The sequence below is a fragment of the Cyphomyrmex costatus genome, unplaced genomic scaffold (assembly GCF_001594065.2).
Source record: "Cyphomyrmex costatus isolate MS0001 unplaced genomic scaffold, Ccosl1.0 scaffold43, whole genome shotgun sequence".
Lineage (NCBI taxonomy): Eukaryota > Metazoa > Arthropoda > Insecta > Hymenoptera > Formicidae > Cyphomyrmex > Cyphomyrmex costatus.
Window position 1 is genome coordinate 707,754 of NW_017278534.1, and position 20,573 is coordinate 728,326.

Genomic DNA, 20,573 nt, shown 5'->3' on the forward strand with positions numbered 1-20,573 from the left:
TGCCATTTTAGATCTATGTTCGTTTAGTGATAGCTTTAGTGATAGCTAGGAATGCGCGTAATTTAAAATTAACATTGAATTAATTTTTTATATTTTTAAACAATAATGGCGCAGTTGGCTGCTTTTCACAACAGATGAAAGAGAAAATATTTCACTGTATACTAACTTGCTCTGTGAAGTCGGCACCGCTAAATGCGAATTTTGGTAAAATCATTATTGCATTCGTTTGTCCACTGTTTGTCCACGTTTGTCCACCCGTTATTTTCATTTGTCCACCCTCTAAAAAGAAGTTATACACAAAAAAAATTGTAGCACCCCCAAGTGATTATTTTTCATAATTATGTACGGGAATCGTTTGTCCACAACGCGGACGTGATTGTCCACCCATTACTTTCGTTTGTCCACCCTCCAAAAAAAAGTTATACATATATTATACAATATTAATAAATAAAAAGTGCCATACTAATGTACCATACTATTTGAATTTAATGTTTCTATATTATTTAATATTAAACAGTCAGTTAAAAACAACAAGTTCTATACTCGATATACAAGCTCTGTGAAGTATTGTTTCTATATTATTTAATATTAAACAGTCAGTTAAAAACAACAAGTTCTATACTCGATATACAGTCGATCTTGTCATACAGTGAAGGCAGCTTATATCTCTATCTTCACATACAGTGAAGCAGCCTATATCTCATTCGCACCGTGTTGTATAGGTAAAAAATGACGGACAGTTTGCGTTATTCTTGTAAATCTAGACCTCTAATTCCAAGCTGTCTTTGTTTCTGTTCATATGTGCGAATATACATATGCGTCCTGTTTGTGACTATCGCGTGAATTTATGTAAAAACACTACGTTAGTTATAACAGAAATGATCACAAATGACATTTTATTCATGTCATGTCATGCCAAGTTATGTCATTTCACACGATAGTTCATGTTTATACATATTATAAAATATTTGAACTTATTAATGCTTTAACATCGTTAGCATGTCCTGAATATAGGCCCTAAAAGTTATTATTTTAACTTGAACAGTATATCCGTGTCATTTAAATATGTGAAAATGAGTAAACACAAATATGGCGTTGCCCAGTGCTGTCTTTAAACATGGAGGCGAAGTCGGTAGTCTATTTATACATATAACTCTATGACTAATGCTCAATATTATTACAAAAAATTATTAAAGTTATTTTATTATGTAGAAAAATCTTTGAGAAAATAATTTTGTTGATATTATCTCACGCTTACGTATATACTTATTATGTATATATTCTTTAATACTACAGTGACAAAAATTCGGTTCCAATTAGCTAATGCTAAGGTAAATATTTATATAATATTATATATGGTCAGCCCTTTCAAAAGTCAATGATCTCAACATATCTTGTCAAAGTCCTTAAGTGATCTCCAACAGATTTCAGCCGTCGCACTTTATTTATTAAAAAGTTATTAACAAAAGACGTTTAAAAAATAACATCTTGTTTCTGCTACATACAATGTCAATCTTAAATCCTCCTCTCTTTGCCTAATGACTTCACTCAAAGAGAGATCTATCCCACCCCCCACTGCCTAGAAGCGTACAACTTTTCACGAAAAGTGGGGTTTATCCCACTTCTTTCCCTGCCAAGAACCGTTCGACTTTCTATGTGAGTTTCCACTACCTAGAGGCGTATGACTTTCCAAGATGGGATGGACATCGCTTTGTGTGAAAAGTTATCACCCCTATATAGGCAGAAGAGAGGTGAAATGGTCTCGTGTGGAAAATGATTACATAAGGAAGGGAGGATATGGGATAGTTCTTAATATTGTATGTAGCAGAAATAAGACATTGAAAAAAATTTTTTTTGTTAATTTTTTATTGAATACCGAACGGCGGTTCAGAAAATCGTTGAAGATAACTCACAGTTATGACTTTAATTAACAACATATGTTAAGGTCATTGACTTTAGAAAGAACTGACCTTATATAAATATTTACCAGCATCGATACTATTATTTGCAGATAAAGTCACTTTCACTATTTTCTCCGATGCGTACTTTCAAATATCTGATAAAATCGCGCATAATTTTCCGAAACAATAATATAATACTCAAGGTAATGTACTAGGATAGAACTATATGTCGTTAGTTTCAATTTTAAAGTAATATGAAAATTTACGATAGCAAACAATATCTCTTCGCAGTAATGTATTACTTATTATTACTTACAATTACATTATATAATACAATTAGGATTGCATCTTGAGAGCACAAGTATAATTTTTAAATAATCAACGTGCTGTTCAGAAGCATTTACGTTATCGCGAGAAATAGACGGAAAAGCCCTGATCTATCTTATAATATATTATACACTAAATATTTACTAGACTAACGAAGCTGTTAATAATAATTATGGGTACACAATTGATGAATTTGTAATAGCTCTCGATAGTTGCTCGTGTATCACGCTTGCTACAGTAATTCTAGCATGATGCGGATTTTTAGAAAGATAATCTCTGGTTACTATAACGAAAAACGATCATGCAATACGATCGAATGAAAATCACAACGAAGGAAATTAATAGGACAAGGCGAGAATATTTGTTTATAGCTTTCACAGCGGCACCGTCCGTTTCCTTTCTCCTACGAACTCATTAATCGTCGACCGGAAAACTTGCGATTCGTGATTGGAAAGATACGCACAGTTAATGCAAATAATGATTCGCTATGTCTATTAGGAGTTCCAAACCACATTATCCACGAAATAACTGACAGATAGTGTTCGAAATAAACGGTTTAATCATCTCGATTATTTCTAATTGTCATATGCACCTATATATACCTACGTATGATATAGGTGAAACCGAATTCGACTTAAAAATATTGACTATTGAATCGTGCATCACTGCAAGATGGTGCGGGCGATGCATCAAGATAAAAGGACTGACAGTAATGACGTCGTAATTGGTGAAATGACTCACCCAATTGCGATCACGGAACAAATAAATAATAGTATATAGTTTTGTGATAATATTATTACTTACATATTTCACCTAACTTGAAATTATCGTTATTTTATTATGTTAATGTATTAATTAATTTAAAAACTCTCACAGTCAAAATAAGATTTGAAATCATTATTTTATTGTTTTAATATATTATATTAATAATACCCAAAAAACTGCGTCGTTCAATTTTGAATCACGAGAATAAATAAGAATATTGTAATTTTCAAGGAAAAGATAATGATTCAAGGCAAATCATTAAACATATTCAAGCAGAACTAATGTTATCGTGACTGTAATTCTACTTGACAATTTTTATATTAGTACAATTTTTATGATTTAATATCAAATTAAAGGTTTAAATTTTCATAAGAAATAATTAAATAAAAAATTAAATAAAAAATGAAAGTCTTGATGAGCTAACACAGATATAAATGTGCAAATATTAATTTATTGTGGTCTCATGTACATACAATATAATATACGTAAATATTTCGACCATTATTTTGATCTTCAGTATAAAAAAAAATAATAAAAAGAAGAATAATCCAAAATTATAAAAGCTAAAGCTATTCATATTCGTAGACACATCTAGATCCTCGATCTCAGCCTTAATCATGGGAAATCGAATGATTATCAATTATCAACGTTTCTAAATAAAATATAAAATATTTTAGGTATTTAAAAATTTACGCAAAATTTTTATTCGATATTGTGTCCAAAATGTAAATAATTTTGGTCATTATATGCTTTAGGGTAACTTTTACCAATTCCGATTAACTTAATCGGCCGATTAGCCTGGAATTGATCAATCGCATTTTTCGTCAAATGAAATGACAAATGCGATTGGTTAATTTCCAATGTCAATGGATTAATCGGCCGATTAAGTTAATCGGAGTTGGTAAAAGTTACCCTTATACAGAGTGAGGCATCTAAAGTAGTTCACCTAAATAACTCGCTTGTTTTTGATAATACGAAAAAATGTTTCAGTTGAAAGTAGAACGGTTTCGAGGGGGACGTGTTTTGATCATATTGTTTTTTATCTAGGTAGAGGTACCAAAAAGATATAAAAGTTACTCCCACTTTTTAAATGGAATTACATGAATTTTTTTTACATAATATGAATCCTTTAACAATTCTACATATAAAAGTATAAAGATACAGATATAAAAAAACAAATAGTTTATAAGATATATTTTATACTTTAGTCTGACATATTGACGTAAAATATTAAATATCATGTAAACTATCAGTTGATTTTTGTATCAAATGAGCCTGATGAAATGAAAATAAAATAAAAAAAATTTTTTAGGAATATTTTAATTTAACTGATGTTAATTCTTTTCAATGATCCGTTGCTTGCTATAAAATATAACCGCATTATGTTCGACGAATGTATTGCTTAAATTAATAAAATATTTTCGTGTGTTGTCCTTCGACTTTCCGACAAATAATAAATATATCTTACTGGTAATTATATTTTTAAGGCATTGACTGTTCAATTTGAGATGTATAACATTTTTTCAATAAATATACACATCTTTTTCAGAATATATGATTATAATGCATACTAAAGGTATTAAAAATATTTTTTTAAAACAATTATGCTTTTCACGTTTTATTAGGATTGTTTCACTTGCTCTCATAACGCTAGCAACTATCATTTGTCCTTGCTTTCTGATAAATACAAGGATGAAATGATTCCACAAGTATTAAAAGCATCTAGTAATACGCCTGCGCATTCTATTTTTACTACGCCTTTGATATACTACATATAGAGACTATAACAAACTAGTGCTCCTCCCTACAGTGAATACAGTAGTTATATCTTATTGAGTTATACAATTATGGTGTCAAATTATATGTTTTGCGGAATTTCTCTTCTCAAAAAAAGCATTCGCGTATTTAAATAATACAATCCTTATTGCTCAATTCTTATTTTAATTTTTCTTACTCTTTCAATAAATATGATAGCATTTATGTGATAGATTTATTCGTTTTCTCTTATGTTCCCAACGTTTTATGAAGATAAGCAATATACCATTCGACTTCACTTAAATAACAGTTTAATATGTATTTGTACATCTCGGAATTTTTCATTTTGGCTGATAAACAGCCCTAACTTAACATTCGCTTTTCACTGAAATTTGGCTGAAATTGTTTTTTGTTTTAAAATACTTTTTAGTAGAACTTCAGAAAAATAAAATTTACTAATCCAGTTTTATTACTAAAATATTGTATTATTGATTAGCGTATTCTAGAAGGCATATAGGATAAAATTATGATAAAAAGACATTCTCTCTGAATTCGATAATTAATTTCATGGTGCTTCCAAGAAGTCACCCATTTTAAGCTGAATTTCGACATATATAGAGTGCTCTATGATCGTATGAAAATTACTCCTTAGATATTTTACGAATATCTATGATGCTAATAGACGTATAATTGTAACATGTTGTATTTGATTAAAGATGTTTTGAAAAAGATGGCACATATATAGAAAAAATAATTATAATGTTAAATATAATTGTAATGTACTAATAAGAACATAATTAATTATGTTTATATTTTCATACATATATTGGAACCATTTAAGATAGAACGGGACCTTTTTGTTCATCTCTCTCGATAATGTTTTTATTTTTGAACAGAACATATTGATTATTTAAAGATTGCGCTTGTGTCTTCAAGGAGCAATCATGATTGTATAATGTAATTATAAGCATGTCATTGCAAATAGATATTGTTTGCTATCGTAATTTTTCGTATTATTTTAAAATTGAAACTGTTAGAATAACCCTACCCCTACCCTATATAAAAAGTAAACATAGAAACAATATTTTTCGCGTATTTGTAATATTTTGCAATATTTTTAGTCAAATGTTGAAGAATGTTTAATATATTTTTAAAAATATCTATAACAAAATTTTTAGGAAAATTTTGAAAAAACAGAAATGCTATTTTAAAAGATAACTATTGGGTTGTTTGGAAAGTTCGTTTCAATTTTGTAACTTAAAATAGTATATACATCTGCGTAAAAAATGAACGAAATTTAAATTTAGAAAAAGGGTTTGAAAACTTGAAATTTCTACTTTCGAAAGATTACTATATTTTTTATTTCTGTGAGTTTGGTAATTTTTACATCTAAAAAACTACGGGTTCTGAAAAATTTTCTTTTCACTTTGTAGGTCTTTCACGTGGTCCAAAATATTGCGAAAATTTTCGACTATCTATTTCTATAGATACCATAAAAGCTTGAAGCTTCCCCTACAAAATTGTTTAAAAAAAAATATGTTCCTACGATTTTTTGTTCCTGAGTTATTTGCGAGTTAAGTAAAGGGATATTTTGATTTTAATTGCTTATGCTTATAAACTCCGTTAAAAATCATCGTACCACAATTAAGAAATCAGATTCTTAAAGCTAAGAACTCTGCTCTATCAAATGATATAATCGCTAATTTTTTAAATATACAATATACTATTTTGAGCTAGAAAATTTGAAACAAACATTCCGAACCTAATACTATAAAGTCAAAAACTCTAAATACAATGCGAGGAACAGCGATTGTGGCAGAAACAAAAGAATTCAATTCGAAAATGCATATGTCAGTGCGGTAGAAACATAGGAACACAAAATAAGGCAATAGGGATACATTTCGACAAGTTGGAATTCTGTGTCTATCGTCGTATAGTCTGATATAGTCTATCAATCAGTGTTCAGATTTTTTATTTTGTTTATATATACTATTATATATGTATAATCTTGAAACAGATGGATACTACGGTCTATATGTGATCAGATTAGTTGGTCTTTTATGTCTCTCGCGGCACAATGGGGGAAGACAATTATTATTCTATACTATTGTTATCATTGTGCTTGTCGCTGTTGTCTAGCATTATCTACAGTTTAAAAACTTGCAATAATTAAAAGACGTTCTGAACAATGTATTGAAATGAGCTATTATATATATTAAAAATTTTCTTTAATAAAATTTGTATATATTTACGTTTTTCGATTTTCCTGAATTCAATCTTTCTATATACTGTGTCATACATCGATGCAGTTATTGTTTAAGAATTGATATTTCAATCTGGATACCAAAGTGTTCATGGAATTATGTCAGAATAAATTCTAATCGAAATTATTCCGTTTTTCCTAGAAAATACAACAAAAATTTAGAGAATAATTAAATAATTCCAAACGGAATCCATTCCGACTTGTTCCATGATAGGTATCCTATAAGTTTATGTCCATTTGTCGAGAAAACTTCGCTTTTAATTAATCACCTTTTCATCTCGATGTGAATCATCGAATTCTTCGGCGGATTGCGCGATAGCCGAGCAGTTAGCGGTCGATATTCGCCAATCATTTTGTAGCGCCTCTTCCTCCCGTATGCCGATCCTTCCTTCCTTGACGAGGTCAACAGCTGTGGTGAGGGCGCCGCGACTATCCAGAATCAATTTTTGTCGATTTTTCTCAGTTTTGGCAATCTTTTGATTTTGTGAAGCGGATGAAAAATAACCGGTGCGTGGAAGGGGAATCATCGTAGCCATCGTTCCACGATTACGAAGATCCGGCTCGCCATCGCCGCCTCTCCAGAACTCCCTGCGTTCCACTGGAGCATTTCCGCTACTACCACCTCTTCTTACGCCTCCGCCCCTCGACAGCTGGTCGCGATTTTCACCAGGCATTTCTCGCTATGATGTCCCAAATTAATTTCATGGAACATTTACTAGCCTAGGGATCGTCCATTTCCTCCAATCTCGGTGTTCGATATGAAATGCGTATTGAAAAATTGATTGGATACTGTCTAATTGGTCGTGTTCTCTTTTTTTTTCTATCTCTCTTCTCTGGGGAAAGATCTCTCTTGCAATCGATCCTATCTAAACGAAAACAGACGACCGCTTGTCTCGTAAAAAAAAAAAAACCCCGGCATCAACGAATTGATTATCACTGATTATTTATCGATTGGCACTGATTCGCTGATCCGCGACGATCAGAGATACGTATAGTTTCTCCCGGATTCGGTGCGACACGCACAGTGCGGACCGTTTCTTCTAGCGACAACGGCTTGAAGACGACAGCGGCTCCATCGTGTATATACCGTCGAACATTGAATGCACAGAGACGCATGCGCTAAACCAAAGATTTTCAAAATGTCCCTCTGGCATTTCAGCCGCCGCCACTGCAACTCATCAGTATCTTCGATGCAATGCGCCCTTCTCCTGCCCTCACCCTTTGATGCATCGCACGAATTTCCGCAAGTGCAATTAGTCGCGTGTTTTAATCAAGTGGATTATCCGCCCGTTGCGGATGCATCACTTGGAGTGTATTTTCTCTACGTTTCTGAGATGTAGCACGGCGCCGCGTGACAGTCAATAGTTCAAAGTTCACACCAAAAACATGATCACGTGATACCAACGTTTTTGAAAAGGGATATTAAAACACATGTAACTCCTGTAATAAAAATGTTTATTTTTTCAGTTTATCAATTCTCGATCCTGTAGATCCCAATAAACAATATTTATGTTATTAATTCACGACACGGCGAGATTTGTATATTTTCAGCTTGGCTGACGCTCGATCCTTATCTCACATGCTCACATTCTAAGATGATGAGATAAGGAGCGTGAACAGACTGAAAATCGGTCGAAAATGTGCTGATCTAACCGAGCTATATATGAATTAAGCGTTTTCACATCGTATTAAAAATATAATTTGAATTAACAGTAGAATCTCTACCTCTTTCGTAATTTTTAATGTATAAATTTCTTTACAGAATGTGTGTGTATGCGACAATCGCGTAGACACGTAATAAATATTATTTTGAATTATCTCGACACTCTCTACTTTTTATAATTCATTATTTGTTACTAAAAAATATGAATAGAAACTGACACGTGTTTCGTGGATAACGTTCAATTTCAGTATGCGCATTCAGCTGAAACTTGGAACTATTCGAGAATGAAAATATTTAATTAAATTTTCTCTCTCCGTGTGGGATAAAGATACCACGCGTAGGATTGTAAGACTTCGGTAAAAACAAACATGTCGCGTTTCTTATGCAGAGAGAGAGAGAGAGAGAGAGAGAGAGACTTCTCGTAGGATTTACCATGTTTTAAAATAAAGATATAGACGTAATGCAAAAGACTGTACACTCCTGTTTTTCCATTTAATCCATCACCTCTGTGCTATATCATATACATGTCAACGTCTTGCCGTTGCCATTTATAGTAGTATTATGCAGCTGCCTGTTTGCGCGGCCCACATGCAGAATGTCTCGCGTCGTACGTTTTGTAAATTCGTGTAGCGTTGAAACACGTGCGCTAATGCGAAGTCTGTAATAGAAGTCGTAGCAATCGTGGGGTCTTAAGTCGTAGAAAATTAATCACGGTCGAGTATGAGAAGAATAATCGACTGTGATTGGTCAATTTTCTACGAATTAAGACTTCACGAGACTTCTATTTTAAATCCCATATAACTGACATTTTATCTATGTACTAGCTCTTCACATTTCTTGAACAAACAATTTTTCCTTCAATATACAGATAACTGCCAGGATTGATCAAACCCGGAATTATCGGATAACTAACGTGGCAATATAAGAATGTATTCCAATGATTGAACTATTATAATAAAAAGATATACTTATTCTATTGTATATTGTTATTGATTATTAATTAACGATATTACAAAAGAAATTACTATCTACCGGAAAAGACATTAAAAATGTAGAAAAAGGCGTCAAGTATATTTTAAAATTAAAAAAAATACCAAACATAATGCCACAAAATGAAGTAAAACCGATATAACATTTTAAAAGTATTTTTATTAAAAAAGTCCCACAGAATACAGTTCTCCGAGTGGCATCTTAAAGATGTCCTCTCTCTTATAATATAGATATTCTTTAGATATCCTTTAGAATTGTGTATTGTGTGGGATAATTTCTTACAATTATAATAAACTTAATATACAATGGAACATTTAAAATATATAAAGTATAACAAAACACTTTAAAATGAGAAAATAAAATGCAATATTAAATTTTAAAGGACCGTCAGTGTAACAACATAACTAATACGAATCGAACCCTATAACAGTTCAGCTGGTAGCCTTAGTTGCTTATATATAATTTCGTGTGAATTTCAACTAGACTGTTATAGGCTTCGATTCGTATTGGTTATGAAATGCAATAGATAGCGTAATGAGAGGCGCAGAAATTGAAAAGAAATTTTTACATTGACAACAAGTAGAAAATTGTAAAGACAAAAAATCGAAAATAAGCAAGATTAGAAATCTCTCAATCTTTGTACGATATCACCTGTTATCTGATATCAAAGACAGAAGAAGGCGTGTTCCGATATACACTGTCAGTACTGAAAATCTACAGTATAATGTGAACTCGATAGATTTTCAGTACTAGCAGTACATATCGAAACGCAGCTAGAGAATAGACTGCGCGATCTGTATGTCAAAATGGTCTCAATAAAAGAGAGAGGGATCGTAGAAGACGGCCAATCTTCGTCTCTTTCCATTCAACGGTGTAATGGGAGAGAGAGAATGAGGAGAAGATTGGGCTGTCTTCATGGTCTCTCTCATTATTGTCGATCACGTTTAAATTCTACTAATTAGATACGCATTGCACAGTCCATTCTCTATATTTGTCTGTCTCTCTCTCTCTCTCCCTCTCTCTCTCTCTCTCTCTCTTTCTCTCTCCTCTCTAATACTAAATATATTGATTTTTTAATTATTGGATATATTCAGTTATTGAAACATTTACCTTATCTACGTTCAGTCACCTTTTCTGATGATTGAAGGAATCCATTTTGCAGTATCTTAACCGGAAATGCGTACTCAATCGATTCTTTGTTCTTTTGCCCTTCGCGAGATATAAATGTTATTACTTATCGATTCATTGCCTTAGAAGAAGCTGGAAAATGAGGGAATTATTAGGAAAAAAACATATTGATAAATTTCACTTCTAGTTTCCATGCAAAATCGCAATTTAAATTTAGATAAATTATAATTACTAAATAAAACTAATGAATTCGGAATATTCAAGTTTAACTCTAAATAAATAATTCTGAGTATACCTTCGCCCAAAAGTTTGAAAACATTTGCGAGTTTCGCATTTTTATGAAAAGTTAAACATCTCGATGAAAAAAAATCCTAGAGAAGTTTTCTACTGTGCATTTTAAAGCACCAATCATAGGCCTTTAAATATGCGTTTGAATATTTTTCTACAATATTTCATTTCTAAATTACATAAAATTGAAAATTGATATTTGTTGTAATATTTTTGTCTTACTTTGAAACTTACTTTACTATTAAATAAAATTTAATACAAAAGTATTTTAAAGTAGGCTTTCTAAACTTTAAAACATTTTTTGAAAAAATTTATACAATAACTTTTCGATAATTAACAATTTTTATTGTGTAAAAACTTTTTCTAAAATGTTTTTTATTTTCGAAACTAAAATGCTTACGGAAAAAAAGACAACAGAGGAAAAATGTTACAGTACGTTTGATTTGTACTGTAAATTTTTCAAAATTTTTTCCGACCGATAAAGACTTTCATTTTTAAAGAAAGTTTTTACACAATAAAATTTTACACAATAAAAACTTCAATAACTTTTCGAATCATCGTATGAATTTTTATCGAAAAACATTTTAAAGTACAAAAAGTCTACTTTAAAATACTTTTATATTAATTTTTATCGAATGATATTTTATCAAACTTTACACCGCAACATTTCAAAGCAAGACAAAAATATATGGCAAAGAATATCAATTTTTGAATTTTGTGTAACTTAGGAATAAAATCGCAGAAAAAAATTCAGACGCAATTTACAGCTCTATCTTTGCGCTTTAAAATGCGTTGTGAAAAATTTCTCTACAATTTTTTTTTTTCACCGAGATATTAAACTTTTCGTGAAATGCGAAAAAATCGCAAATGTTTCTAAACTTTAGCCGGAGATGTAAATTAACTTTAATTTGTTATGTTTGCACTGAGTACACAGTTAAAAATATGAATCTAATCTAAACAATTTTCCAAATAACGATAAGGCGAACAACACATCATAAGTAAACCGTATCATCGAAGAATGCGTAAATAAAGACGACTGAAGACGTTTGTGAATGCGTGAGTACTGCAACGCATGGTATAGTCGTATAATTAAACGACGGCTCTGATGGAATATTCCATGATTCACACAGGAGACGAAAAAGGAAAAACGTGGGTATCAAGGAAATCGGCAGCTTCGATTGAGAAACATCGCCGGTGTTTCGACGATCAAACTTGACACATACACACTTACGTCGACTCATGAACGACCGGCCGCGTTTCGCGTCTCGCTCCGACTCACAGATACGTGGAACAATTAGACATCGGAAACCGACCGTTATAACGAACGACTTCAGCCTTGACTGGATTGCGAATAAAACAATTGCTTTCTTTTCAGGATAATCCATCATTGGCGCGCAAGACGAAGCGGAAATGAACGCAAAGGAGCTCCTCGCTATCAACGAGGCTGCGTCGCGTTGGCTTGTGAGAATGTACGGAGCGATCGCTACTCGCTACACGAAAGCAGCAGTGTTGAAATGAAATGGTTAAAATAAACTGGTGTAGGTTAGGGGATTGAGAGGAACAGCTGGGCTCTCGCCTGTCGGCCTCAGTTGCTGCACTCCACGCCATCACTGACTCACTCGATCCCTCTTTTTCTTATTACTTCGTTTGCTCTCTCACTTCTGCTTCTACATCTCTTTGAGGTCGGCTTTGTTGCTCTTCGATAATCTGCACTTTTCTCTACCTCCTTCTCTCCTTCCTTCCTCACTCCTTTTACCATTCTCAACCCTCCTTCTCTCTTCTCTTCATCTATTATCTTTTCTAATTAGGATCATTGACGATTTTGCCCGGATCTATAGATATCCGGATAATCCAGATAATATAATTATCCAAAATATTTTTATCCAAAGTATATATTTATATATATATGATATAGAATTCGAATATGATCCATTATCCAGATATTTCCGGATAATGTTACTCTAAAATCGTATATTCGAATACTTAAAAATAAAATATTTTGTGGATTAAGATCCAAATATCCAGATACACAATCCTACAAATTTATTATTTTATAGATTCTTCTGACTTTGATCAAAATAATTTTGAGCTGAATTTTTTATTCATATATGTACGAACAAAATAAAAGTATATTTATATTACCCCATCCTTTCTTTTATATCCTTTTTCTTATTCTTCTCTTCTCTCCCCGCCATGCCTTACTCTTTCTTTCGTTCTGTCACTTTCTCTCTTTCTCTCTCTCTCTCTCTCTCTCTCTGTCTCTCTCATGTATGCACGTTCTTAATATGTATTATACTATTAGTATTATAGCTTATTATAGTATAAGATATAGCTGTAGTGAGATATAAATATAGAGAAAGTTATCGGTAGATTCAAAATCCGGATTCGGATCTGAAATCCGAAATTCAAATCTGCAATTTTATACAAAAGTTTACAGCGCAAATTAAAAATTGCGCACAGATACGGTTTACAGCTAGCTTTTGAAAGAGATAATTTTTACCGTTAATTTCCTTTTTAATTGATCTCTGTATGATTTTTTTTTCATCGAGTTATTTAACATCAAAGCAAAAAAGATTGTTTTTGTTTCAGTTGATTTACTCGATGAAAAAAATCAAACAGAGATTAATAAATAAAAAGTAAAGGATTTACTCTTTTAAAAGTTGTAAACGACATTTGTGCGCAAGTTTTAATTCGCGCCGTGAAACTTTGCAAATTTCATAAAAAATTTTGAGTTGATGGGTCTTCATTTGTGTGTATAATTTTATAAAATACCAATGAGATTGTTTCTTAAATCATCGATCTGAAAATAAAAAACTATAAAATGCTTCTTTAGATATCTCAGTACAATGATTTTCGAAATCATTTTATTTTAAAGTTTGCCATTTTTGCAGAGTAGAACAGATAGTCCTTTAATTTTGTTGAGTAATGTATATATAAATATATATATTATATATGAAATCTTTATATCTCTTTGGCGTCTCTATTTCGAAAAAAAGACTGTGTGATCAAAATACATTCCCTTCAAAACCGTATCATTTTCATTTGCAATTTTTTTCCATCCCATGTTTCATCCTTGAATTTTCCCGGGTAAAAATTTTTTTTTCGGGAAGATTAACGATAAAATAAAAGAGTAGAAAAAAAATGTTGAAAATATGACTTTTCACGTATAACTTAGTAACAAATAAGGTTCGGACATGCTTCTTTGATAGAACTTATAGATTTTTCTTAAAAACGACATATAAAATAGTTCAAAAAAAGAGGCTCCTGTCATGAATTATACTCAGCCAAGAAGAAACTCCGCATTGACGGTGGCGACATCGAATCAGTCGGCAGTCTGGTGAAACCGGTAGCCATACAACAAAGAACGAGCTCGTGTCTGCTTGGGTAAAGCGAGGCTTTTTCGTCATTTCTCGCTATGTTTATGCTTCGATTGAACAGCACATGTTGATTATTTCAAGTTCGGCTTGTGCTCTCAAAAAGCAATCATGACTGTATAAAGTAATTATAAGCACGTCACTAAAAAGAGATATATTATATGCTCTATCTTATTAGAGGCCTGTTATCAAAAGCTGATACATGCATCACTGCGCGTGCCTACGATGATCGACGCTCAACGCTTGATGCTCCATGCTCCATGTCATGTAAAGGCACTTTTATTATGTAAATGTGAAATGTATGCTCTTTGATTATATGCCACACTTTGATTGGTACTGCCATTTTGAGGGAATTTAGAATTGACCAATGAAAACAATCATAAAACCGAACTCTACCTTTACCTTCTAGGGACATTAATTTCCATCATGAACGCAATCATCCATTTTACATACAACAGATGCCGCTAGTGTACGGGAGTTGCGAGTATAGAGTATATCGAAAAAGACCGGAATGTAACATGTGACTCCTCAGCCCTCACAGGTTTTTCTCTGCTTATATGACTGCATATATGACTTTGATCTTGATGTCTGAAGCATTTGACATTGGTGACAAGTCACAGTTAATTGATAAGTTAGTGTGAACTATTAATAAAACTAGTCGGAGTAAATCAAGAAAGATGGCTTTACAAGATTATAAAGATGTTGTAGGACTTTGTGCCATGTATACTACAATGGCACAAATGTTATCCGGCACGTAAGTATACTATAATAATAATAATAATAAATACTTTTTTTTGGTAATTGTTTCCACTACACGAAAAGAATTATTTCTTGAAATTTACTCTGAAAATACAATAATTATGATACAATACAATATTTTAGAGATTTTTACCATGCATATCAATAAAATTAATCAAATTTATTTGATATTAAATATTGTAGTTTTATTAATGAATGTGAGAGATTTACATAAAAATTCTTCGAAATATAATGTAATGTTGAAATATAATTCCACACACGATTATATCATATTTTCAGGATAAATTTTAAGAAATAATTTTTTCCATATAATAGCAAAACCTGTGGACACAGATTTTGAATAAAGCCTGCTACCAATTTATAATTGCAGAAGAGCAACAAATTGTATACAAAGTTTATATTTATCTGATGTAAGTAAATTGCTGTCAGAAATATGACAAAGCCTGCTAGACATATGCTATGTCTATCTTGTATAACCCTGACGGTAGATTGAGAGCAGAATTTGATTCGAGTAGATTTTACTCGATTTCTGCTACCAATTTCCTGACATGACCTATCAGCAAGTTTTGTTGGCAAATCCTTAGCCAAATATGGACACAGATGACTATGGTTTTGTAGTCAAAATTCGGTCGAGTGTGTTGCCAATTTGGTCCCAAATTAATAACATTTTGCTATTAGGGTTAAGAACTGTTTCATCTTCGATTTTGATGAAATTAGGCTCATTGTATCGACGCGTTTTTGCACAAAATGGAAGAATCTGGCAGAAAAAGTGCGAACTGTTCTGCGAAGCGAGATATTAATCATAGAAGTACTACTATTATAATAAGATTACGAAATCTGTCATATCAACATAACATAACAAACTGTTTTAAAAATATAAATTCTCTGCTTTAAAATACAAATATTTTGTTTTCAAAACAAATTCTCTGCTTTAAAAAAACAAATTCATGATTAGACACACAATCGCGTGCCATTCATTAATATTTCTGGAAAGGATGGAAGAGGTCGAGATTCGGGGGAAGGGAGCTTCACAAATTTCTTTTTATCTTTTAATTGGTTCAACAACTATCTCTTTAATAAACACTTCAATAGTATCGATAAAATTGTAATATACAAAGATAACGTATAGTAAACATAAGGCCTGTTCTTTCTAGCTAAATTTATTCCATGATTTCCACGGTTTACTTTTTCTCTCTAATGTATGGAGAGAAAAAGAAAAAAACATGAACCATGCAAGAACTTTAGCTAAAAGGAACATACCTATAAATTGCACGAGCGATTAACTAATTTTTTAATCCAGCAAAATATGTTAGTGAATACAATCATCTGTAATAAATGTGATAATAACATTACATTGAAAAATATTAATAAGTGACATGCGATTTTGCGTCTAATCATGGATTTGTGTTTTTTTAAAGCAGTGAATTTACGTTTTTATACCAGAGAATTTGTGTTTTTAAAGAATATCTGTAATTAATGAGTATATTAAAGTCAATTGAAGTTAATAAAACGCGTACGTGTATGGCCATTGAGCATGCAAATGTGCCCACAGATTGCACTGATTACATAGCGTGTGCGTAGTTCGCTATGGGTGCGTTCTGAGTTGTGCATGAAATGCATAAACTGCATTACTGTTACGCTTTGAAATCGTTCTGTTTTGTAAATGGTCATAAAAAGCGCTTTAGTTATTTAGATAATTAATTTAGATGAAATAAACTAATTATATTCTAATATAAAGTTAACAACTTTCAAGGCTTCAAATTTGTTTTAACTTTTTCTTTGCCATAATATTCATTCTTCTTCTTCCGTAAAGCTATTAATTAAAAAGATTTCTAATCCATATTTAAGGATCACAGTATCATGAATATTTGTTCCGAATTACATATAAAACGCATAGACGCATCAGACCAAAATGCTTCCAATACGTGCGTTGATTCAATTGGAACGATTTTCTATACATCCTACGCGTTAGATGCGTAACTTGGAACGGACCTTATATTGGTTGCATTCGGTAGACTCGAGTGATTCGACTGTTGCAAAGCGAATCCGTGAACGTTCGCTGCTATTGATGTATTCTTCTAGATCATCCAATAGCAGCAAGCGCTCACGAATCTGCTCAGATAATCAATTAATCTGAATTCTTCCTATCCTTCCATTTCACAGAAAAGAAGAACTTCGATTAGTTATCTCTTATGCACTATGCGTTATGCGCGCATTATGCAAAAATCTATGTCGCACCCCTAACAGTTAAATCTGCCGAACACGACCATTATGATACAAGAATTGATACGACAGATTTCATAACTTTAATAGTAGCAAACTTATACGATTAATATTTCGCTTCGCAGGACGGTCCCGCACTTTTTCTGAATGAAATAAAATATAAGGAAAGAAATGTGTATTGATGTTACTTTAAAGAAGTGAATAATTAAATTCAAAATCAGCGAATAATATAAATATATTATAATTATTATATTTATATTATATATAACCATGTCATTATTTTAAAAATAATTCTAATATAACAATATTTTAATATAAAACATTATTAGAATATTTTACTCTCGTGCCGTATATTTTATCATCTTCGATATTTTTTTTAGTGGAATAGACGTACGGGGGAAACCACTTAAAAAAAAACACATCTGCAATAGTATCTCAAAGGTGATGTGAAAAAATATCTTAATTCTAATTATTCTACATTATCATTTATATTTTTACACAAAATATATGTAAATAATAGAAGATTTTATTTACAAAAATTATTTTAAAAGGAAAATTCCATACACAAGTTCTTCCTAACGATTTTTTTTTTTTAAATAATGAAAGAATTTAAACTTTTGTTATTATTTTAGGTATACATGTTGCACTCAAATCAAATACCTTTTAGTATATCTAATTACTTATTTATTAAAATTTTATTAGTATATACGTAAAAAATTTAATCTATTTATAACGCTTTCTCATAAAATTTGCAAATAACTGCTATATGCAATTTTATTTATATTATAAGAATCAATGCAAATAAAAAATTAACTAATAAAAGAATTATGTGCAAATTTTACACCGCAGATACTTATAGACATAATAATGAAATAAATAATAAATTTTTATATTCTTGGCAATGCTTTTAAATATGACGTATAAAGGCACAGTTGATTTTTTATGAGCTTTGGTAAATGAATTTAAATTTTTAAAAATAAGTAAAATACAATCTAATTTCTACAATAGTAAAAACTTGTTGTATTAACACTTTTACAAGTATATATAAGAATTTTTTCTGATTTTTATACAATTCAAAACAGTATACGTTTCAAATTTCGAAGATCCAGGATAAAGTGTGAATATTTTTTATTACCGAGGGATACGTTAGTCAAGTGTTTGTCGAATTCTGGAGAACCAATCGGCCGCAGCGGACGCGTTTTGGTTCGGATGCTATCTATTTAATCGTATATTTTTGAAAGTTACCGACTTAGACTGAGTATATGTGTATCTCTTACTGGTTCCACGAATTTGGACGACCTGTTCGTTCGTCCTGATGCGTGTTCTTGCCACGTGACGTCGTAGACGCAGGCGCCCAATGTCCAGGCGGGCTACACTATTTTCGCGGACATTGCATCATTATTTTTCAACTTTATATAACTCTCATAAGATATGATCTGGCCGTATTGACGTTCAATCAGCTTATACAGGAGGCAGGTGCAATTAATATAAAAAGAAAAAAGAAAAAGTGATTTGTGATATCAGAAACGAGTCGCGGTGCACTGTGCGCTAAATTTGTTATCTTAATTAACTTGAATTGTTAGAGCATTTAATTCTTTGCCACATTAAAAATTACTAATGTAACAAGTTTCTTCATTATAGCAGTAAAAGTATGCGGCTATTTTAGCTAGCACGTTTTGTTATGAATTTTTATAATAAATTCATTTTTGCAGAAAATTGTTTTTTCTATATTAACGCTATGCTATTAAAACGAATATGATTAGTTATAATCCCTAATTAAATCAGCTTTGTTACTTTAATATAGAAAACTGACTATCCCTATATTATAGCTGTAGATTTGCTAAATCATGAAGTTTGTAGTTGTTTTAGCATATCTTTTTTTCCGTGTTATAATAATTTTGAATACATAACATGCTGTATCAGTAGTATTATGTTGCAATAACAGTTTCATCATATTTTATGACTCATCAGTTTAATATCTACTTACTGTTGAGTATACCCTGGTAGAAAAAATCGCTGACATTATTGAAATCGATAATGAAATTAATAGTTGAAGGAATGTAATGTTTGTTGAAATAATAAAATCGGTTAATGTTGTAACGAAAGCGTTGATTTGATTTTTTTAAGGGTGCCACTACATGGTGTTGATTCTCGCATGTAAAATTTAGTCATGCTCTTTATACATATAACAGGTCTATATAAGCTCAGTATTTTTGTAGGAATGTCAAATTAACATTTGTACATGGTTTTTGCATGTATTGTAGAGTACATGTATTGTATTTTTATACCAACATGAAGCTATATATAATAATTTATTGTGTTTTTACATGTTCAGTCCTATAACATATAATATTAAATATAATAATATGAAATATTAACGAATTATAATGAAATCTTAATGAAATAATACTGAAAGTGAATCAATTGATACAGATTTCAATATGCAATTCATCGTTATTCATTACAATTTCAGTAACGTTTCATCATTATTCATTATAATTCAGGAAAAATTATCCATTAGGGTAGTACAATAAACTATTGCTAAATAGAACATAATTAAAAATTTGTATCTTAGAAGATATTTATATATAATTTGTGTGTTTTTGTAATTTATAGATTAATATGTCGCAACATATATAAAAAAGGTTCTGCTAGAGGAGTTGATCCAATGCCTTTTCTTGGTGCCGTAGGATTGTAAGTATATATATATAAATTATATAATACATTACCTAAAAAAAGAGATATTACTTATTCTATTTCCCAAACATAAGGAAATTTCAAGAATGTAACTTCGTATAAAATCATAATGAGATAATCCAAAAAGCATTTTTTAAAGCATTTTAAAGCTTGAAATTTTTATTTTTCAAATTGGTAGTATAACGATCTGACTACTTTTTTGCAAATTTTGCAAGATTCTATGGTGTAAATTAAAAGTAGTATATGAAAGCAGTTATAAAAATTGCCACAATCTATTTATAAAAGGAAACTATATTGTCTGAGTATTGGTATCAGGGTATGTTAAGTTAGCACCCCAACTATAGTACTCAGGAGTTCTGATTAGAGTTCCCACTTCCTTTTGACGAGACGAAGAGTTCCCTATAGTTAATAACAAGAGTTCCGCTCAATAAACATTTTTT

General features: G+C 31.2%; 1 protein-coding gene across 1 annotated transcript in view; it reads left to right on the forward strand.

Moving 5' to 3' along the window:
* Positions 1-15,000: 15,000 nt before the first annotated feature.
* The window catches only part of LOC108777349 (sugar transporter SWEET1), a 9,529-nt gene continuing 3,956 nt past the window's right edge, over positions 15,001-20,573 (forward strand). The window contains exons 1-2 of the mRNA XM_018544208.1: positions 15,001-15,208; positions 20,053-20,130. Of these exons, the coding sequence (XP_018399710.1) occupies positions 15,132-15,208; positions 20,053-20,130 (155 nt within the window). The 5' untranslated portion in view covers positions 15,001-15,131. The remainder of the gene's footprint in view (positions 15,209-20,052; positions 20,131-20,573) is intronic.